Source organism: Emys orbicularis, chromosome 8 (genome assembly GCF_028017835.1).
Source record: "Emys orbicularis isolate rEmyOrb1 chromosome 8, rEmyOrb1.hap1, whole genome shotgun sequence".
Lineage (NCBI taxonomy): Eukaryota > Metazoa > Chordata > Testudines > Emydidae > Emys > Emys orbicularis.
In genome coordinates, this window is record NC_088690.1 from 56,666,365 (window position 1) to 56,689,785 (window position 23,421).

Below are 23,421 nucleotides of genomic sequence, written 5' to 3' on the forward strand. Positions count from 1 at the left end.
CATGGAGCATAAGCAAGCAGAGACAAATTTACACCAGTTCACTGCTCCTTCTGACTCAGAGGAATAGTATCTGCTTCTCCTATAGCAGACTCACTGTTTCTCCTTCCTTCTTCTTTGTCTGCCCAGTGTAGGGCTCGATGACCCCAAGATGGTAGAGCTGTCTGACCAGGGACAGAGCACAGGACTGTGCTGCCAGCTTTTTGTTTGATCCATGCTCACGAGCAAAGATTCCTGTAGCATACAAACATTAAGGTTATAGTAGCCAGTGATGCATGTTGTCTGTGTGGGTAAATAGCTTTAGCATAAGATAGCAATATGAGATGGGTTTAGTGGCTACTTAGAAGCAGGTTTCAGTAATGATCCCTACTGAGAAGAGGGACTCCCAGCTCCAGCCAGGCTGTAACCAACAAAAGTTAATTCACATTACAGTATTCACGCAAGCAGGTTTACCTTATAGCACTCAGCCTACCCATGCTTAACAGGGCTTTTTCCACAATATTTGTGAAAGCCAGGACTCCCTTACAGCACCCACCTGGACCAGGCTATGCTGCAGGCCCATTTTCAATTTCAAGGCACCAGTCCACAAATCCAGTAAAGACTTGACACTTGTTTTACTTGTGTCTTCAAATACCTAACAGTTTTAAGGCACCACACTACATCAATTTTACTGCATTATGGACATTATAAAAAGATCATTGACTGGTGAAGTTTCTAATTGTGTAGATATCTGCTATAAGTTCAAATCACAAGAGTAAGACTTGTGTGCTTGGTATCTTAAAAAAAAAAAAAAAAAAAAAACCCACCCAACCCACAGGTTTCTAACTAGCTGTTTGAAACTGCGTAATTTTTGTGATTCTCCAAGGTTCCCCACCCATCCTAGTCCTTTATATATCTCTATCCTGGATCACTGACTAGATACTTAACCTGAGCAAGGTGTCTTCTTGAATGGTCCTATTTCTAGCTCTTTGCTTGCTTTGGACTTTACTGAAATAGACTTCCATGAAGGCAGAGGCCAGCTCGTTAAAAATAATTTCTAAAAGCAATAATTCAAGTAGTGCAATACTAGATACCTGCATCTCTCAGGTGGTTCAAGGCCAAGAGTCTTAAGCTATTTCACTAACCAGACATACACTATGTAGCCAGTTATCACAGGCCATCCCTTTACAATGTACAAAGGAAAGGCCTATGTGTTTAATGAACAAGCAGCTGAAAGGTTTACTGGGGGAAAAGGTAAAAGAACATTTCCATAATAGCAGTCAATGGTGAGAAGACTTCACACAATTCAGCAAGCTGCTTACTGGGGCCCACTGGGACACTGGCAGCAGTGCATTATTGCATGAAACACCATCCAACTAGTGTTGCATGTACTCAGAATTATTCTCATGTTTCTCTGCTCTAAGACCCATAACTAGCCAGACAGGAGGAAAAGGAGGACACTTACTTCTGCCCAGCTGCTTGACATAAATGGTCATTTCTGCAATAAAGCTCCTGTAACACACAAAGAGAGACAGTTAAGGCTTTAATTCCTGAGAGTGGCTGAACCCCACATTTCCAAGATGGCCAGGCTTTCCAACTGTTTAGACAAAGCTCATCAAAACTCAATTATAAAACAATTATTTCCTCCTTAATTCTAGAATAAATGAAACATTTTAAGGTTAATGTTTCAAGGTTTTTCCTCTGTACAGTGACACCTTCTCAATCGTGAGATCTGCTCCCTGTGTATTTTGAGCAGCAGAGTCATACTTCAACAACTAATGACTAAAATAAGATTCTAGTGCTTTTAATCCCATAAAAACTAATTCAGCTGAGTAAACTGGATTCTAGTTTGACTGATGGATCAATTGTTCCAGGTGCAGATCCAGATTCTTCCCTATGCAACTTGACAGTTAATGGGCAACACCAAAAAAACCCACACACTCACTATTTGGACTGATATACTAGTAAAAATGCAGCTTAACTTTTGAACTGAAGAGTGACTTTGAAGGACTGGCAATTGGAAAAAAAAATCTGGTAATTTGAGTATGTCTGATCTGGATTCATGAACACACATACCCATGATGTCATTTTACAGTTATTTTTCAGAACAGAACCTTAAGAAACTGACAGCACCAGACAGAACTATCTGACAAGCCTGAAAGAGGATGGATGGATGGGGTGTGTGTGTGTTGGATATCTTCACTTGTTTACTCCAGCATCAAGGTATATATGTTTCAACACAAGAACAGGCTCCTACCCTGCCTGGAATCAAATGGTGAAGTGTGACCAAATAGGCAGATAACAGAGTTGCTTTTGCATTGTAGTCAATTGTTCTGTTAACAAGATTCCTATACGCAGTACTGCCTAACACTGAAATCTAGAGCAATCTGCTCAGATTGCCCTCATTTCCATGTGTTCTGGCTTTGCCTTCAGTCAGAACACAAACATTCAGACTGCTAACCATATAATAAACTTGTTAAAGAGACTACTGGTACATTGATTAAGGCTGTGATTTTCAGAGACGCTTAAGGGAGTAAGACACCCAACTTCCACTGAAATTCAATGGGCATTGGGCACCTACCTTACAAGTTTTGCCCCCCCCCTTTTTTTTTTTAAATCACAGCACAAATAAATGCTTGTTCGAAGATTAGAAATTAAAACCATGTTGTTATAACTCTGGGTTTAAACTTGCAAATCTGATCCAAGTTGTTTGGGCTCTAACAGATGCAGTTCCTCTCTGAAAACTATGTCTCTGGTGCTTCCACTGCTGCAGGCAGAACCTTGCAGCTAGGATACGGCCTTGATTTCTCGCTGTAAATAAAACAAAGGTTAGGTGAGGATTTAAGTTCAATGTTAGACTCCTTCCTGCACCACCAGTGAACTGACCTTCAGGCACAGCGGCTTCATGAGTCAAAGGCCACTGGCTCTCAGGGATACAACAGCCACCCTTTCATTAATGACACCGATGCCAGTATGTTTCTCAGCCAGGCTTATAGTCAGCACTCAATCTCATTCTCCTCCACCTAAGGGGGGAACAGCGACACCAGAAATCAGTTTACAATAGACTCCCATGTGATTGCTTAGTTCGGCCTAAGCAGAAGCACATGTGTGAATGAGCACAGATCTCTGGTGTCGCCGTCTGCTACCCCTTTCAGCATGAAACAAGCAGCAATGCTGTACCCAGACTGCCAGTGAAGTCCCCAAAAGGTAAAAGTCTTGTCCCATCATTTGCTAAAATATTCATTTTGTATTCTGTGCCCCAGACGTTCTACATTTACATTCCTGTCACTCAAAATAAACCCTCTTGGTTCCAAATGTATGCTATTATCAAGTACCCGTACCCACTCAGTTTTGAAGGGACAGTGACAAAATCCACTGAAGAGCCATATTTCTCCTTTAAAATTTCTCAGTTATGGAAGAGTAAAACTGACACTCAATATAAAGAATATTAAAAAGATCAGAACTGGCAAGTTATATGTAGACTTGGAAGGATTAGATTTTTATTGGTAAATGTCAGCAAGTTTAGATTTCATCATACACATACAAACGGACAAAAGACATTACCATCAATAATAATCTAAATTTACAGATAAGCAAAGTAAGAAAAATGCTGCTTGAGAACTTAGTTTGATTTAAGGTTATTTTCCTTGTATCTTTTGACATGTTATATTTACAATTTGTGTTTGGTTTCTAAATCTTTAACTTTCTGAATCTCAGTGTCTGTTATTATCAACTGTCTGACACACTCAGTTTTGGACACCTGAAAATTTAAAACATTGATATTATCTGTTAAAATTATTAAAAAAAAATAATCAAAAACTGAATTCTGCCAAGCCTAGATATGGGAGGACTGGTGCTTCCTGAAAATACTACTACCACCCTACTTCTTCAATCCAGAGATATAGTGCAACTATTCCTCTGCTTTTACTGGATATTCACCTAATATGCATTTTTTTTTTTTTTTTTTTTTTTTTTTTTAAATGGAGCTATCCCATCTCCTAGAACTGGAAGGGACCTTGAAAGGTCATCGAGTCCAGCCCCCTGCCTTCACTAGCAGGACCAAGTACTGATTTTGCCCCAGATCCCTAAGTGGCCTCCTCAAGGATTGAACTCACAACCCTGGGGAATTTACTCCTGGCCTCTAATATTAGAATAGGTCTGAAGAGTCAGATGCACTGCAACAGGTTTCTCTCACAATCCACTCTTTCCAACATGCTGATCCACATGAGAGTAATCCATACGAGCCTTCCTGGGAGTAATAAATACTACACCCTGGAATGCTCTTTGGAAGAACAGCAAGCAGGCTGAGAAACATACTAGTACCAACCACCACCCCCACTTTCCTCAAATACATGGATTTAAGGTCTCCACCCACAAGGAACCCATACCACCACATACACTAACAGCAACCTGCAGATTACAGAAGTAAACACTCTGCTGAACAACACTTAAAACTTGAATTTTATATGTACTCAGTAGTATACAGTTAATCCTCACCCCATTGATTTGAAAGAGGTTAAGTGCCCAACATTTGGAAACTGAAATGGAAGTGAACTGACTTGAAGCAATGGCAATACAAGGTTTACATGAGTACCAGGGTATCTTGATGTCAAACACATAATGTGTTCATATAGCTGAAAAAGATTTTTATGAAATTTCCCACCATTAATAGGAATTGACTGGAGAGGTACTTCAGAGTTCCTGGCAATCTTCTGTGAGTAGATCAAGGGATATTGGAATCAGAGAAAACAAAAATCCAGCTGTCTCTTTTGATAATAGCATAACCTTTGGATAACACATTTAGGATGGCAAAGGGCACAGCGGCTTTCCAAAAAGGCTTATGTATACAGAACTGATGTATTAAAAACAGTATGACAGCGTCTCTCACCACAAAAAGATTCTATTAAAATAGAAAACAGACTTTCCCTGCCACAAAAAGTTTCACATTTTCGGGGGGGGAAGAAGTGTCCCAAGTTTGGATGAAAACTCTAAATTGTGAATTTTTCCACAGCATGGAAAGAATTCCATTTCAGAAGAACTGAAATAGAATTTTTCAGCTTGCTGCCTCACTCACCAGGGAGCTGAGCAGCCTGGGACCCTGACCAGTTGGCAGGAAACCAGGTTGGCCAGACTTCCTGGTTTCTGCCAAAACTGTCAATGCTATCACAACACATTCCCACAGAATACTGATTCCATTGAATCAGCATATTCCAATGGAAATTTTCAACCAGCTCTAGCGGTAACAATTGTTAAGTCTCCATTAGATACATTCCCTGCTTAACCTAATTTAAGCATTACACGTTAAATTAATGTTTCCTTAATGCATTTTATAGTGAGTAGCACAAATGATTATTTACTGCTGGGATAATCGCCTTGCAATCAAACAGAGACCTCCCAGTTACCCAGATCATAGCAATATTACCACTATAAAATGCAAAACAAAAAGGCATTTCTTTAAGCAAGTGCCAAAACCATCAGGCAAAGATTTCTCCACAGTGTCATCCACATCCCAATGCCAAGGATCTCTTCCCCCTCCCTCCCAAGGTCCAGAAGCAGTCGCCATTCTTCTAACACACTGGATAGGACACTGCAAAGCCAAAGGCACTTTTTAAAATCAACTGAGAAAGTAAAAAAGGAACTGCTGAAGATTAACATGAGGCACAATCTCCTTTCCAGGGACTACTGCTCATTGCCTTTTTTTAAGAGCTACTGACCAAGAAACAAAGCTTTCCCGCATAGGACTGCAGAGTACTACAAACTAGATCAATAGGATGGGTCCCAGAAAGGATTCCTCTTGCCCACAAATGTTTCTACCCCTTGTTACAGAAGGATATGAGTGAAACTAGCAAACCTGTTGTGATCAGGCCCCACTTGAGTGTATTTATATTCTCCCTGGACTTTCTCCTTTTGGAAAAACTGGTTCAGACGCGCCTTAGCATTCTCCAAGGTCCAATTTCCATGAAGACCAGCATTTAAGTCCACTTCTTCTGACTCCAAGGTCTAATATTGAAAACAATTTAAAAGTTACTGGCTCTAACTGTAAAGTTTTGTTACAAGTATGTTTAAAACAAAATGTAAAAGTCAAGTTTCCTGAGTAATTGGTCAGCGTGCCACAGAATAGTCAGGAATTTTCACAAGAAATTTAAGTGTCTTTACGGCCTCAAGACTATTTCCGCAGACTGCCACAGCAAACAGTCTGTATAAACAATATAAATGTTGATATGAGGACAATCTGACCGTCAGTGTACTCAGAATTATTCTGTTACTAATTTAAGATAGTAAATTAGTTACAGTGGTTAGCAGTTTGTCGGATGTTAACAGTAACCAGCTAGTTTCTTCACTGATAAATCTTCTGCCAGTTAAAAAATTACAAAATACTGAACTCCTAAAAATTACAAGCCTGGCTGCAAACTCTAATCAATCATTAAAAGGGGTGGAAAACACTTGTTTCAGAGCTAAAATAGAATTAGATAGGTTAACTTACAGCCTGTGCCTCCTGCTCCTCCTTCCTTGAATAGTAATCCTTCAGATTGGCTCCACGGTCCCACTGAGCCCCACCATAGCCAGAGCTTCCAACTCCAGCAGCCGGTCCACCACCTAAGGGGGAGAGGGGGGGGGAAGAGAAGAAAGGTTAACCCCTCTCCTAACAATTGTGAGATGCATGCTGAGAAGTCAGGTGCTCTGAAGAGGAAAGAGAAAAATCTGAACTGTTCTCAGCCACGCCTCAGAAATACTCAATTACTTTTAGTTATTTTCTTTATGAAGAAACATACATAGGAGACATTGATATTATAAGGTAAAAAATGTATTCTAAGTGTGTGTGTGTGTGTGTGTATATATATATATATAAAATAAATATAATGTAAGTTACAGATATTCAAAGTCTTACCTGTTTCACTCTTCAGTGCCAAATGTGGAGGAAGAGGTCCGCCCAGAGTAGAAACACGTTCACCAGCATCTCCCCTTGCTTCAGGCACTATTCCATCCGGAGCATCAGCAGCTCCTGCCTGGGGAAGGGAAACAGCCCATGAATGGCAATGCCACCAACTTCATATAAAATGACAGAACTTTTCACTCAACACTCATGTCAGAAAAGTTGTCATACAATTTAAAGATATGTTCATTATATAACATTGCTGTCAGAAGCTTCCATTTAAAACATTTAAAAAGCTTGACTGCTGAGCATTTAAACTCTTTCAGGTGTCCTACTAAAACTCACAATTTAACATTCCTAGCTGCTTCAAGCGACAGGAAAAATGTGAGTTTATGGCCCATGGCTTATATCCATGATAAACAGGATACACTGAATGCACTGTATAATTACACACAAAAACCTATGTTAAAAGAACATTACTAATATTGCAAAAATCAAGCACTCAAAAGTTAAGCAGTTAGCTAGACAACCTTAATTCAGCCCCATTATACATATGCATTGTGATTGTGTAATTACACAATCACATATAGTTTTCCCACAGGACCTCAGCCCATTCAGCTAGCAGAAAGGATTTGCTCTAGGAATGAATCACAGTTGTGTAGTGAAGGAGATTTATCCGTAAAACACCATTCTTCATTTGCTGTAAAAGTTGGAAAATGAGTACCTATTGCGGGTTCCAGGACACAGCGGGCCTAGGGTGACCAGATGACAAAGATGAAATATCGGGACGCGGGGGGGGGGAGCCGGAGTGCCTCCCCCCCCCGCGGCACAGCCCCGTCTCCACCCAACTCTATGGTGGCCACAACAGCTGAGCAAGGCCCAGCCCGGAGCTGCCAAGCCCACGTGCTGTGCTAGATCCCCGGGGCAGCCTGGCTCGCTTCCCGGCCGCCCTCCATGAGCCATGTGCGTGGCGCAGGAAGCCCAGGCCTGCCTCGCCTTCTACCGGGGGCTTGGGCGGAGGGAGCCGCTGCGGGATCTCTGCCGGGCCGTGCTTGCCTTCCTGGAGAAGCTGGACTGGAGCAGTTCGCAGGGCGAGTGCTGGGGGCCACCCCCTCCCTCCAGGCTTGCGCCGCCATACAGGTGATCAGCGCAAGCCTGGGAGGGAGGAGGAATGCGGTGTGCTTGCGGAAGAGGCGGGGCCAGGGCGAGGATTTGGGAAGGGATCCAATGGGGCAGTGAGGGGGTTGGGGGGGGGAGAGAGAGCGAGAGCCCCTCCCGGCTCCGCCTGTGCGCCAGAGCGGAGGGCAAAATTGCTTGTTTGTCCCGACCGAACATCGGTCAGGACGCGGGACAAACAAGCAAATATTGGGATGTCTGGTCACCCTAAGCGGGCCTACGCACCGGTAGCTAAAGGCCCTTCCCCCGGCTAAGGGGGAGGGGGACAGTGAACCTAGGCCACAACTGAATACTGGGGACAACAAATGAAAAAAAACAGAGATGGGAGTGAAGGTCATAGTGTGAAAAATCAGGGAACTGGAAGGGGACACCGAGCAGAGAACCCCTGACAGCACCCATGACTGCTCAAAGACATCCAAGGAGTCAATGGACACTACCCAGAGGAAAACTGCTCAGAGAAATGACTGCACTAGGGATCAGAAGTAGGCCCCACAGTTGCAGAGCGCCCACCCCCTCCCCAGGTCAAATTCCTCTTCTGACCATCTTGGCCAGCACCATTACAAGGTGCATAGTGAATGAGGTAGGTGACTGAAGGAAGATAAAGTATAGTCTCATGGTTAGGGCAGGTGAACGGCGAAACAGATTCTAGCCTTGTCTCTACCACAGAGTACCTACATGATGCTAGGCAAGTTACTTAAACCAGACTTTTCACCGGTGGTTATTAACTGAATGTTCCTCAATTTCTGAGTGCCTGACTTGAGACCCAGGGTCTGATTTGTAGAAGTACTGAAGTCAATGGGAGCCTGTTTTATAATGCTAAATATTCTATAAAGACAGGTCCCAGGGGCCTCAAAATGGGCACTCAAGATTAGTGACTACTCTTGACCCTAATCTCTCTGTGCCACAATTCTCCACCTGTAAAATAGGGATAAAATGACCCTCCCATCTCACAGAGGTTTCTCAGGTGCTGCCAACCCTGCCTATAATAAATCAGGGCTTGAAAAATTCACTCACCAGTAGTGAGCAGGAAGCTTTTCCTGATGAATAGGATGATCAAAGCTACCAATTTCTTCTGATCATAAACTTCCATTAAAAATAATCTTCACAACTATGGGGTCAAGACTCTAACCAGGCAGAAATGATACAGTACTGTTTGCCTGGGTCTACAAACTGCTCCAATGCCTCAGCAAAGCTATGAGCAACAGACCAAAAGACAAGATTACCATCAATTTACAGCTGATATTCAGTGTTCTGTGGCAGACACATACAGTACTTGACACTCTTACATCACAATTGCTTGACCAAACTATGACCAGTGCCAGAAGTATCCAAAAGGAAAGACAACCCAAAAGCAGCAGAAAGCCACTGCTTCACAGGAAAAGGGCAATATGGCAGAGGACCTTAAACCCATTACTGGTTTCATTACACAGCGATGAAAAATAGCTTATAAAACTATTAGAGCAGTCATAAGAGACTAGCTCCCGCAATCTCCTCCAGTATATACTCCCAGGGGAATTCTGCACAAAAAATTAAAAATTCTGCATATTGTATTTGTCAAAACAACAATATAATCACACCAGTTTCAATTATTTTTGGTCATTTATTTCAAAATACCTGTCAGCAAGAATGTCTGTAACAATACAGACAACAAAGAAGATTCAGGAAATGTTTTTTGACAAATAGATTCCTTACTAGGCATATTAATACAGAACTCCGAGTAATAATTCATTTAGACTACAATACAGAACCGAATTTTCCCGCACCCCTCAGAAGCAATGCAAAGACTTTGGGGAGTCAGGGGTAACGGAGGAGCTGAGGGAGAGAGAAGTAAATTGCTGGGAAGGAGCCTGGGTGTGAACTTGGAGGGTTGTTGGGTATGGGTGGGAAAAGTATGGAACAGTTTTGTTTTGTTTTTTTTTGGGGGGGGGGAAAGAATTGTTAGGGAGCTTCCCCCGTGCAGACCCTGGCTGACCCCTAACCTTTCCCATTCAGACACATCTGCCCCTCTCCCCATGTATTCCTGCAATCCCATGTGTCCTTGCACCCCCTGTCCACGTGTCCCTCCACCCCCACTCAGACACCCATTCCCCCCATCCCCATGTGGCTCTGCACCCCTCCCTCTGTCCCCATGTGTCTCTGTGCCCCCACCTAGCCACTCCCATCCCTATACCACCTCCCTGTGTCTCTGTGCCCCCAACCAGCCACCCCCACCACCATGTGGCCCTGCGCCTCCACTCCCATTCAGCCCCTGCCCCAGTCTGTCCTCCCCTACTAGCCCTTATGAGCCCCCGTCTGACCACCCCCAGCAGCCCCATGCTATCTGTCTCTCCATAGCCCCTGTTCCTGGGTCTTCTACCTCACCTTAGGCTTTCCCCTTCCAGGAGAAGTGGCTCCGACATTTAGATCCAGAGGTCCCAGGTTCAATCTCTGCTGCTAACAACCTACCTAGCGGCACAACACTACAAGTTACCGCCTGAGAGAATCAAACCTGCTCTCCTACGTGACAGATAGGGACAAAGACACTTACCCCTAAAGCTGGAATTTCTTCACTCTTGATTTCATTCAACCGAACTAAGTAATTAAGGAAGTCCCTAGCAGCATTGCTCTGTGCATCTTTCTTGTTCGTGGAATTGCCCATTCCAATGTAGTTAAAACCTTCCACCCGAACCTGCAACAGACAAAAAACTGACCCTCAGGTAAGTGTTTACAACATCAAAACCTCACCATGTGAATACCCAACCAATTCCAATGGACTCTCAGCTGTTTCTATTCACTCCTGGCTCCACTGCTAACTAAGCATCTTCCCCAAAGCAGATATGTGGGGTCTTAACTTTTTAAGTGCTAGCAGCTTTTAGCCATGCCAAAGGCTGTGCACATACCCCACAACCCTTCACCATTATTTCTTTTCTGCCTCTGTGGGCAGTAGGTAATTCAGGATGTCAACATTTTTATTGGGACAACAGCTAGGGCTGAAATGGGGTTTGTTATGTTGGGACGTGGTGCTAGTTGCCTCAACCAGTTCTTTGCTCTATAGATAAGTTGAGCCTAGGGTCTGGTTTTGCTCAGCCAACAAATGTGAAGTGGCAGAAGCTGGCTAATTACACTAATAAGGTCACTCGTAAATTAGTAACAGATGCATCTGAAGAAGTGAGGTTCTTACCCACGAAAGCTTATGCTCCCAATACTTCTGTTTGTCTTAAAGGTGCCACAGGACCCTCTGTTGCTTTTTACAGATTCAGACTAACACGGCTACCCCTCTGATACTCGTAAATTAGTGAATATTCCAAGGTGGTGACAATACATGAAAGGGCTGGGCCTATAAGCAGAGCCACCCAGGCACCGCTCCTACTTTTAGGTTGAGAAGAGGGAAAGGATGAGGTAGCAAAATGGCCCTAGAGCCAATGCTCCTTTCCTTGGCGTGGGGAAGCCAGGCGGGAGCCCTGAGCGGGTGCTGCAGGGAGCGGGAGCCCATGGCCGGGCGGTGCTGGCGGCATCCTTGACTGGCCCCTTAACTTCGACGTGTGCAGCTACACTCCAGGCCCGGCCCTGGGCGGTTACACCCCGCGCCTGCGGCTGCCGGCCCAGTGCGTGGAGACGAGCCACGCAGAACAGGCGCCAGCCGCGGCGCTGCGGTACGTGCCGCCGGGACCGCTCCGACGCCGCGGTGAGGGGCCCGAGCCGCCGCGCCCTGGTCCGCACCTCACACATGAACTTCTGCCGGTTCTTGTTGCCCACGGCGCGGATCTCGTAGGTCGGCGTCACCTTCCTCTTGCCGCACCAGGCGTACAGGAAGTTCTTCACATCCCCCATAGCGCGGGCTCTGCGGGGACAGCGCGACCGTTAGCGCCGCTGGGTCACAGCAGGGGAACGGGTAAGAGCCGCGCGCCTCTCCAGCAATGGGGGGTAATGGCAGGGGGAGAGCGCAGCCCCGGCCCAACGACAGCGCATGCGCACAAACAACACGCACGCAACGGCACCACGTGCTCTTTCAGGCCCCTCTTCTTGACCGAGCCCCGCCCCTCCCCCTGTAGCGCATGCGCACGTACCTCTCCTCTAGACTCAACCTCTACCCGGCTTCGGCTGGGCAGGTGCGGTGGGGGGGGCGAAGCACCTCGCTCGCTGAGCGCCACAAAATGGTGGTTGTGGGGCGCATGCGTATAAGGAGTATCAACAAAGGCCCACCACCGCTGAATGCAGGGAGCCGCGCCCACAGCGTAGGGGGTGGTGACAGAGCGGCCGTAGGGCTGCCAGTTCCGGGGCCCGTCCCCCAGGCCGGTTCGAGCGGCGAGCTTGCGGGGGAGCCTAGCCTCCCGCTGCTGCAGCGCACGCCCCGGTGCGGCTCCTGCCCGGAAGGGAGCGGAGCCTGAGGCCCCCCCGCTGCTGCTGTACTGGGGCGGGGGCTCCTGGCGGCTCACACGGATCGCTCTGTTTTTTGCATTGGACACGAGCCCGACCCTGCGGGCAGCCCCGGGCTGGCGGGAGCGCTCGGGTCCTGCTGCTCCCGGGACAGTGGGAGTTCCACAGCGGCTGGGAGCTTCAGTCGGCCTGCTTAAAACTCGTGGGTTGGGTTTTTTGGCGCTTATTTCACTTCCATGAGCAGGTCACACTTTGAATAAAAGCCGCCTTTGTCGCTGTCCCTGCACGCAGCGGGATTGGAGTTTACAGGCAATGTGCTGAGATCTCCCCATAGTCTTCCTGCAAAGCCTAGGAAAACGAGATTGTTTTGGGGGAGGGAGTAGAAGTTTCCATATAAAATAAAAGCTATATTAAAAATAAACTTTAAAAAACAAAGCAACTTTCAGACTTCCTTTATACATTAAAAAGGGGGGGGGGGGCACAGTTATTAAAAAAAAAAAAGCAAAGGTCACTGAAATGCATGAGATGAAAAACGAAGTGTTAAAGCTTTCTGCAGTTACAGGGCCAGGACTGCCAAACTGAGACAATAGGGAGAAGGGGAGGCATTTTAGAAGCAGGAGGGAAATTATAAGTGTCCTAGTGAAACACAGAACAACAAATTTTTCATCACATATGGGGGTTGATGATTCTGCTGCTGGGGGAGTGGTGTAGGCTGGAATGGTGTAAAGCAGTGGCTCTCAAACTTTGGTACTGGTGACCCCTTTCACATAGCCAGCCTCTGAGTGTGACCCCTCCCCCCTCATAAATTAGAAACACTTTTTAATATATTTAACACCATTATAAATGCTGGATACAAAGTGGGATTTGGGGTGGAGGTTGACAGCTCGCGACCCCCCATGTAATAACCTCATGACCCTGAGGGGTCCCAACCCCCAGTTTGAGAACCCCTGGTGTAAAGGTTCTGCTGCAAATAGGGTGACCAGATGTCCCGATTTGGGGCTTTTTCTTACATAGGTGCCTATTACCCCCACCCTCTGCCCCAATTTTTCACACTTGCTATCTGGTCAGCCTAGCTGCAACTGAGTTTCAGTATAGAATCTCGGCCAAAGCTAGGTTTGAGTATAACCAGGGCACCTTACAAACCTGGGCTTGCTTAAACTAAGATTTCTGGTAACCTTTCACAGGGGGAGAAAGTCCTACACTGAGGTGCAGTAAGAACTCAATCCTGCAAGTTGAGCAATCTAGCCCTGATCCATCAAAGCACTGATGCACATACTTAACTTTAAGCAAGTGAGTAGGACCATTGAAGTCACTAAGATATTCACTCCCTTAAAGTTAAGTATATGCTTAAGTGCTTTGCTGGATTGGGACCAGAGTGTTCAGTCCCTCTGGGGGGGAGCAGAAGGAAAACCAAAGTTGGTAGAACAGTGCTTTATTGGAATATATAAAACTTGTAACCTCATCCTGTAGAACAGGGGTTCTCAAACTGGGGGTCAGGATCCCTCATGCGGTTGTGAGGTTATTACAGGGGGGGTGTCATGAGCTGTCAGCCTCCACCCGAAACCCTGCTTTGCCTCCAGCATTTATAATGGTGTTAAATATATAAAAAAGTGTTTTTAATTTATGGGGGGGGGTAGCACACAGAGGCTTGCTATGTGAAAGGGGTCACCAGTACAAAAGTTAGAGAACCACTGCTGTAGAATGTCCTTTCAAATCAATGGACCGCATGTAACCATGCTGGTTAAGCATATTAGCTGGAAGTTTCAGCCTTTCTAAGCAAGAAAAATGCAGTACTTTAGCTATATGCGTCGTTATTATAGCAGTGTTGGTCCCAGGCTATTAGAGAGAGAAGGTGAGGGAGGTGATATCGTTTATTGGACCAACTTGTGCTGTTGAGAGAGACAAGCTTTCAAGCTTACACAGAGCTTTTCTTCAGGTCTGGGAAACATACTCAGTGTCACAGATTTGTTCCACCTTGTATTTAGCTGTGACACTCAGGGTATGTCTACACTACGGGATTACTCCTAATTTACAGAATTCGATTTTTGGCAACCGATTGTATAAAGTCGAGTGCATGCGGCCACACTAAGCACATTAATTCGGCGGTGTGCGTCCATGTACCGAGGCTAGCGTCGACTTCCGGAGCGTTGCACTGTGGGTAGCTATCCCATAGCTATCCCATAGTTCCCGCAGTCTCCACCGCCCATCGGAATTCTGGGTTGAGATCCCAATGCCTGATGGGGCAAAAAACATTGTTGCTGGTGGTTCTGGGTACAGCGTCACCTCTCCTTCCATGAAAGCAACGGCAGACAACCGTTTCGCGCCTTTTTTCCTAGGTGAACAGTGCAGACGCCATATCATGGCAAGCATAGAGCCCGCTTAGCTCAGACAGCAGTCATGAACTTTGTAAACACCTCACACATTATCGTGCAGTTTATGCTGAACCAGGACCTGAAAAACCAGACAAGGAGGAGGCGGCGACGGCAGCGCGGAGAAGAGAGTGATGAGGACATGGACACAGAATTCTCTCAAACCGCGGGCCCCGGCGCTTTGGAGATCATGCTGTTAATGGGGCAGGTTATAGCCGTGGAACGCCGATTCTGGGCCCGGGAAACAAGCACAGACTGGTGGGACCGCATAGTGTTGCAGGTCTGGGATGATTCCCAGTGGCTGCGAAACTTTCGCATGCGTAAGGGCACTTTCATGGAACTTTGTGACTTGCTTACCCCTGCCCTGAAGCGCCAGAATACCAAGATGAGAGCAGCCCTCACAGTTGAGAAGCGAGTGGCAATAGCCCTGTGGAAGCTTGCAATGCCAGACAGCTACCGGTCAGTCGGGAATCAATTTGGAGTGGGCAAATCTACTGTGGGGGCTGCTGTGATGCAAGTAGCCAAAGCAATCACTGAGCTGCTGCTACCAAAGGTAGTGACTCTGGGAAATGTGCAGCTCATAGTGGATGGCTTTGCTGCAATGGAATTCCCTAACTGTGGTGGGGCAATAGATGGAACCCATATCCCTATCTTGGCACTGGAGCCAGGGCCGGCTCCAGGCACCAGCCTGGCAAGCAGGTGCTTGGGGCGGCCACTCCGGAGAGGGGCGGCACATCCAGCTATTCAGCGGCAATTCGGCGGACGGCCCCTCACTCCTGCTTGGAGCGAAGGACCTTCCGCCGAATTGCTGCCGCAGATCGCGATCGCGGCTTTTTTTTTTTTTTTTTTTGGCTGCTTGGGGTGGCCAAAACCCTGGAGCCGGCCCTGACTGGAGCACCAGGGCAGCCAGTACATAAACCACAAGGGGTACTTTTCAATGGTGCTGCAAGCACTGGTGGATCACAAGGGACGTTTCACCAACATCAACGTGGGATGGCCGGGAAGGGTTCATGACGCTCGCGTCTTCAGGAACACTAATCTGTTTAAATGGCTGCAGCAAGGGATTTACTTCCCAGACCAGAAAATAACCATTGGGGATGTTGAAATGCCTATAGTTATCCTTGGGGACCCAGCCTACCCCTTAATGCCAGTGCTCGTGAAGCCATACACAGGCAGCCTGGACTGTAGTCAGGAGCTGTTCAACTACAGGCTGAGCAAGTGCAGAATGGTGGTAGAATGTGCATTTGGACGTTTAAAGGGTCGCTGGTGCACGTTATTGACTCTCTCAGACCTCAGCCAAACCAATATTCCCATTGTTATTGCTACTTGCTGTGTCCTCCACAATCTCTGTGAGAGTAAGGGGGAGACTTTATGGCGGGGTGGGAGGCTGAGGCAAATCGCCTGGCTGCTGATTACGTGCAGCTAGACACCAGGGCGATTAGAAGAGCACACCAGGAAGCGCTGCGCATCAGAGAAGCTTTGAAAACCAGTTTCATGACTGGCCAGGCTATGGTGTGAAAGTTCTGTTTGTTTCTCCTTGATGAAAACCTGCCCCTTTGATTGACTCATTCTCTGTAAGCAACCCACCCTCCCCCTTCGATCACAGCTTGCTTTCAAAGGAAATAAAGTCACTATCGTTTAAAAATCATGTATTCTTTATTAATTGATTATAAAAAGAGGAAGAGAACTGACAAAGGTAGCCCAGGTAGGGTTTGGGAGGAGGATAGGAGGGAAGGAAAAGGCCACTAAAAAAGTTCAAAATAATGACAGCCTTTTGCTTGGGCTGTCCACTGGGGTGGACTGGGAGGGTGCACGGAGCCTCCCCCCCCCCCCGGGTTCTTACACGTCTGGGTGAGGAGGCTATGGAACATGGTGAGGGGGGAGGGCGGTTATACAGGGGCTGCAGCGGCACTCTGTGATCCTGCTGCCGTTCCTGAAGCTCCACCAGACGCCGGAGCATGTCCATTTGCTCACGCAGCAGCCCCAGCGTTGCATCCTGTCTCCTCTGATCTTCCTGCCGCCACCTCTCATCTCGAGCGTCTCTCCTCTCCTCACGTTGATCCCTCCTGTCCTCACGTTCACTGGCATCTTTCCTGTACTTTGATACCGTGTCCTTCCACTCATTCAACATGAGCTCTTTTATTGCGAGTCGATTCCATGATTTCAGAGAACATTTCGTCTCGTGTCCGTTTTTTTCGCCGCCTTATCTGAGATAGCCTTCGGGACGGAGGAGGGAGGCTTGAAAAATTTGCAGCTGCGGGAGGGAGGGAAAAAGGGGAGAGAAGTATTTAAAAAGATACATTTTACAGAACAATGCTTATACTCTTTCACGGTGAACAACACTATTCACATTACATAGCACATGTGATTTTGGTACAAGGTTGCATTTTGCATCTTAATATTGAGTGCCTGCGGCTTAGGTGTTAGAGATCACAGACGCAGGTCCGGGCAACAGAATTCAGCTTGCATGCGGCCATGGTAAGCCATTGTCTTTCGGTTTCTGCAGCCTTCATAAAAGCAGCGCCCTCCTTTCCCACATACCAAGCAAAGCCCGTTGAGTGCTGCGGTTTTCCTGTTAACGTGCAGCAGCAGAAACCAAACTACCCCCCCCCCCATCCAATTCTCTGGGATGATCGCTTTATCCTTCCCCCCACCATGTGGCTGGTATCAGGGAAGATCCCTGCAGAAACCAAACTAACTCCCCACCCATCCAATTCTCTGGGATGATCGCTTTACCCCTCCCCCCACCATGTGGCTGGTATCAGGGAAGATCCCTGCTAGCCAAACGCGAAAAGCTCAGCGCCAACACCCTCCTCCCCCCCTACCCCCCCCCCGCTTGGCTAACTGCAGGGAAGGATTTCTTTTCAGCCACAGGCAAACAGCCCAGTAGGAACGGCCACCTCTGTCCCCTTAATTAAATTCACGTATTTCAACCAGGTTACCATGAACGATATCACTCTCCTGAAGATAACGTGAGATAAAGAACGGATGTTGCTTGAATGCCAGCAAACACCAGGACCATACGCTTCCAGGCTTTGTCATGCAATGATATCAGATTACTTGCTACTAGCATGGCATGGTCAAGTGTCCTACCATGGAGGACGGAATAAGGCTGCACTGCCCAGAAACCTTCTGCAAAGGCTTTTGGAGTACCTCCAGGAGAGCTTCATGGAGATGTCCCTGGAGGATTTCCGCTCCATCCCCAGACACGTTAACAGACTTTTCCAGTAGCTGTACTGGCCGCGAATGCATCCCAAGTCCTCAGGGCAAATTAATCATTAAAAAACGCTTGCTTTTAAACCATGTTTTATATTTACAAAGGTACACTCACCAGAAGTCCCTTCCATGGCTTCATGGTCTGGGATATTGCCTTGGGAGGGTACTTCAGTAAGGCTGAGAAAAAGATCCTGGCTGTTGGGGAGAACGGAGTGCTGTGTGCTCTCCGCAAGCTCGTCCTCATCCTCCTCCTCCTCCTCTTCCCCGTCCGCAAAATCCTCAGGCATGGCTGAGATTACCCCCTCCTCAGAATCCACGGTCAGAGGTGGGGTAGTGGTGGCGCCCCCCCCTAGAATTGCATGCAGCTCAGCCTAGAAGCGGCATGTCTGTGGCTCTGACCCGGACCTTCCGTTTGCTTCTTTGGTTTTCTGGTAGGCTTGTCTGAGCTCCTTAACTTTCACGTGGCACTGATATGAGTCCCTATTGTGGACTCTCTCCATCATGCCCTTGGAAATTTTTTCAAATGTTTTGGCATTTCGTCTTTTGGAACGTAGTTCTGCTAGCACAGAATCCTCTCCCCATACAGCAATCAGATCCAGTACCTCCCGTACGGTCCATGCTGGTGCTCTTTTTCGATTCTCGGACTGCATGGTTACCTGTGCTGATGAGCTCTGCGTGGTCACCTGTGCTCTCCACGCTGGGCAAACAGGAAATGAAATTCAAAAGTTCGTGGGGCTTTTCCTGTCTACCTGGCCAGTGCATCCGAGTTCAGATTAATGTCCAGAGCGGTCACAATGGTGCACTGTGGGATAGCTCCCGGAGGCCAATACCGTCGAATTGCGGCCACACTAACCCTAATTCGAAATGACAATGTCAATTTCGGCACTACTCCCCTCGTCGGGGAGGAGTACAGAAATCGATTTTAAGAGCCCTTTATGTCGAAGTAAATGGCTTTGTTGTGTGAACAGGTGCAGAGTTAATTCGATTTAACGCTGCTAAATTCGACCTAAACTCATAGTGTAGACCAGGCCTCAGAGTAAGTTTGTCTCTCCTTGCTTAATGAGGCTGAAACTTCCAGCTAATGTAGTTAACCAGCATGGTTACATGTTCCATTGAGTTGAAAAGACATTCCACGGTATGAGGTTACACGTTTTAAATACCTCACCCACCTTGTCTTTAGCTAGACATTTTAGAAAACCAAACAAAAGCAAGAACATCCAAATCCTTGGGATTAAAGAGAGGGCAGGAAGCCAGTGTTGATCAGGGGGCAAACTATGCTAAAGTGAACAATTGATGGAAACTACTTTTGACCCCTTGCTAGCTGAGAGGAAAAAATACAGTCCTAGCTATACAATTTCTGGCTCTGCTTCAGATACTGTAAGAGAGACAAGGTGGGTAAGGCAATATCTTTTATTGGGCCAACTTTTGTTGGTGAGAGAGACAAGCTTTTGAGCCACAGAATTCTTTTTCAGGACTAGGAAAGGAACTCCCAGCCTCACAGCAAAATGCAAGATGGGTAGACTGTTTAGCAGAAGTAGCTAGTATATACTGTAAGGGACCATTCAAGGTAGAGTGACCTGTTAACACCTCTGCAGTCATAGGACAAAAAGAGGGTTAGTGGGTTACAGATTGTTATAATAAATTCTATGTCTGTGTTCAGTCCATGAACTTTGGTGTCTAGCAGAGTAATGAATTTAAGCTACGAGGCTCATCTTTTGAAAGTGTTCTGCAGTTTTCCTTTAAGGATGAGGACTGTGAAAAGTGTTCACCCAGAGGAGCTAGGTTGTTTTTGTCTTTCATCATTTTCCTGTGAGTTCATTTGAGAGCATAGTGATTGTCTGTTTTCACCCACATACTTGTTGTAGTTGGGGCATATAGTGCACTGGATGGAGGTACACCACATGTTGTGTAGGCATCTGTAGGATCGATGGATCTTCAAAGGCGTGTTGTGGGTGGTGTTGATCATTGTAGCAGTAGAGATGCATCAGCAGGTTTAGCATCTGTTGTTCTGGCAGGGTCTTGTGCTGCTTTTATTTGGTGTGTCCTGGTCTGTGGGGAGCTTGCGAGAGTCAAGGAAATTCATATATGTGGATGACATTGCCCTAGCTGTTCAGCATACAAGCCTTCATGCCAGTAGCTGCAGCCTAACCCGAGATCTTAGCACAATGGCTGATTATTTCCACCACTGGAAACTTAGGCCTAACCCAAAAAAAAACCCAGGGTAACCACTTTCCAGCTCAACAATAAAATGGCTAATACCAAATCTGATGTGCAGTTCTGAGGTGAGAGCGTCAGCCAGGAGGCTAACCCAAAGTATCTTGGCATTACACTGGATCGGAGTTTAACCTTTTGCCAACACCTTGCGCGCTAAGGCCAGGTCCTGTATTATACTTTTCAGAAAATTGGCTGGAACATCATGGGGCTCTAGTCCATGGACTCTATGAACCACAACAATTGCCTTAGTATATTCTGCAGCTGAATATTGTGCACCAGTGTGGTCTCACAGCAGTCACACTACACTCCTTGACACTCAATCCAGCTGTTCCACAGGCTCTGGGTGTGCTCCCTGCCCCCTTCCTGGTTCCCGCTGGATGCGGGAAGGAAGCTGCCTGGGGCGTCTCACCCCCAGGAAGCGGGGTCCAGCTGCCCCAGCATCTCAGCTCTGCTCCTTGCCAGGAGCCCAGCAGCCTTGTCAATTTCATGGCTCTGGTTCGAAGTGGGGGTGAGGGAAGCTGCCCCGAGTTTCTTGCTCCCTAGCTCCCAGCTGGGACCTGGGGGGCTGCTATACTCTAGCTGCCCACTTTTCTTGTCAATTTCATGGCCATTCCAGTGGTGAAATTGACAAGAATGACAGCCAACAGCCACTGTCAGTGTCTACACAGACACTGCATCGCCATAGGCCCCACTCTCATGGAGGTGGGTTTATTATGTTGGCATAGCAGGGGAGTTACATTGGCAGGAGGAGCATTTCAATGTGTACACCTCCACTGATTTGTCAACAAAACTGTGTAGTGTAGATAAGGCCTCAAATACCAGAAATATTTCTGTTATGACTGATTCAATAGCACTAGGACAGGAAAATTTTGATTTTTTAATTTTTGTGGTTTTTTAGTCTAAGGCCTTGGCTACACTTGCGAGTTGGAGCGCATTAAATCAGCCCCGAGTGCCCTAACTCCTGAGGTGTCCACACTGGCAAGGCACATAGAGCGCTCGGACTCCATAGCAAGAGCGCCCCTGGTAATCCACCTCCATGAGAAGCATAAAGCTTGCTGCGTCCCAGCTGGAGCACTGCAGTGCCAGTGTGGATGCCCTGGTCTATTAATGCGCTCTGATTGGCCTCTCTGGCCTTTCTAGCCACTCTGGTCATCACTTTGAACTCTACTGCCCTGCCCTCAGGTGACCAACTGTCAGACCCGCCCTTTAAATTCTCTGGGAATTTTGAAATTCCCCTTCCTGTTTGCTCAGCAAGGCATGTAGTGCTCTCAGCGAATCTTTCCAGGTGACCATACCTCCACGTGCCAGGCTATCCCCAGTATGGAGTAATGGCGAGGTGCTGGACCTCATCAGTGTTTGGGGGGAGGAAGCTGTCCAGTCCCAGCTGCGCTCCAGCCGTAGGAATTATGATACCTATGGGCAGATATCAAGGACCATGACAGAAAGGGGCCACGACCGGGATGCAGTGCAGTGCAGGGTTAAAGTGAAGAAGCTGCGGAATGCCTACCACAAAGCACGGGAGGCAAACCGCCGCTCCGGTGCTGCGCCCACAACCTGCCATTTCTACAAAGAACTGGACGTGATACTTGGGGGTGACCCCACCTCCACTCTGAAGACCACCATAGACACTTCAGAGGCCATGGCAGCCTGGAGTGCAACAAGGCAGAAGGAGGAAAGCAGGAGCGAGGGTGCTGAGGAGGAGGACGGGGGCCCAGAGCCAGAGAATGGCCCAGCATCCCTGTATGCATGCAGCCAGGAGCTGTTTTCAAGCCAGGAGGAAGGTAGCCAGTTGCAGCAGACGGTGCTTGTGGAAGAACAAACAGCAGCAGAGGTGCCTGGTAAGCAGCTTTTATTTTGGGGAGGTAGTTGTTCAGTGCGGGCTATTGTGGCGAGGAGGGTTGCAGAAAGAAGGGTTAGGGCTGCATGCACGCCTAGATGCGGAATAGGGCATTGATGTGCTCTCTCACATCGCAGTAATCGGCCTCAGTGATCTCATCGAAGGTCTCATGCAGAAGGTGGGCAATCCGCTTGCGCAGGTTCCTTGGCAGAAGCTACTGTGCTCCTTGTCCCAGTAAGGCTAACATATCCGCACCAGGCGCTACTGTGCCGTGAGGGGTGGGGGGACCATTGCTGTACACAGGTAAGCGGCGTAAGGACCAGGGCAGAAGCCACATTGTAGTAGAAGACCCTCCCCTGCTTCCCAGGTCACCCTCAGGAGCGAAATATCTTCCAGGATGAACTCATGCTGTGGAAAATGTGGGGACAGAGTTCAGTATAGGGCCCCCCTGCAGCCGTTAGCTCTCCCTAAGGCACAGAACCCTAGAGGACAGTACAGCCCTGAAACAATCAGTCCCCCTCGCCCCTGTGCTTACTCACGATTTCGGGGCTCTTGTGGTTATGTGCACTTGCTTTGGGATGGGCACTTTCTGCTATTGCGTGCACTGTGCTGGTCTTTAAGTTCGGCCAAATCATTGCTCTGTCTAGTGTTAACAACACTGCCTCTGTTAAGTGTTGCATTTTGGCTTTACAGATGCAACCTTGAGATCCTAGCCGTCCTTGTTATCAATGGCTGAAAGGCTACAAAGAATCAGGAAGCGTCTGCGAAGAAGCAAGGAGGACCTTCTGCGTGAAGTCATGCAGCAGTCCCTTACTGAAAATAAAAAAGTACAGGAGTGGTGGGAGACTGAAAGGCGGCACTGCCAGCAGAATGCGGATCGCTGGCACCAAAGCATGGAGTGGCTCCTAAGCATTATGGAGCGCCAAGTGGACTCTATGCAGGTGCTCATAGCACTCCAGATGGAGCAGATCCGCGCCCACCACCCCCTGCAGCCCTTGTCCCAAAACTCTTTCCTTGTATCCCCATGTCACCACCAACCCACTTTCCTCAACCTCTGGTTTCTTATCGCCACCAGCTGCCTCCAACACCTGTAGCTTCACCACCCAACCCTGCAAACTATGACTTTTACCCACTGCACTCAACCCCCATCACCATGCATTTTAACCAGCCTGAAGTGCAGCACTCATTGCACAGCACTCCAGACAGGAAGGCTGAACATAACAGAACATACGCAAATCTGTGATTGTCCCGTTCCCCACCCTGCCCCCTTCCCTCCTCCCACACAGCACAGATGTGTGATGCCATGTGTGTTTCCACAGCAGTTGTGTTTCTTTTCAATAAATGAATTTTTTGGCTTTGCAAACATTGTTTATTGCATTAAGTAAAAGACAGCATAGCCCAGG

General features: G+C 47.4%; 1 protein-coding gene across 1 annotated transcript in view; it reads right to left on the minus strand.

The window, feature by feature from the left end:
• Positions 1-12,129, minus strand: part of DHX9 (DExH-box helicase 9) — a 42,662-nt gene extending 30,533 nt beyond the window's left edge. Inside the window, exons 1-8 of the mRNA XM_065409092.1 lie at positions 12,073-12,129; positions 11,726-11,846; positions 10,554-10,694; positions 6,866-6,983; positions 6,461-6,552; positions 5,828-5,976; positions 1,442-1,488; positions 95-231 (exon numbers count right to left, since the gene is read on the minus strand). Coding sequence (XP_065265164.1) covers positions 95-231; positions 1,442-1,488; positions 5,828-5,976; positions 6,461-6,552; positions 6,866-6,983; positions 10,554-10,694; positions 11,726-11,836 — 795 coding nt within the window. The 5' untranslated portion in view covers positions 11,837-11,846; positions 12,073-12,129. The remainder of the gene's footprint in view (positions 1-94; positions 232-1,441; positions 1,489-5,827; positions 5,977-6,460; positions 6,553-6,865; positions 6,984-10,553; positions 10,695-11,725; positions 11,847-12,072) is intronic.
• Between the last annotated feature and the right edge of the window lie 11,292 nt (positions 12,130-23,421).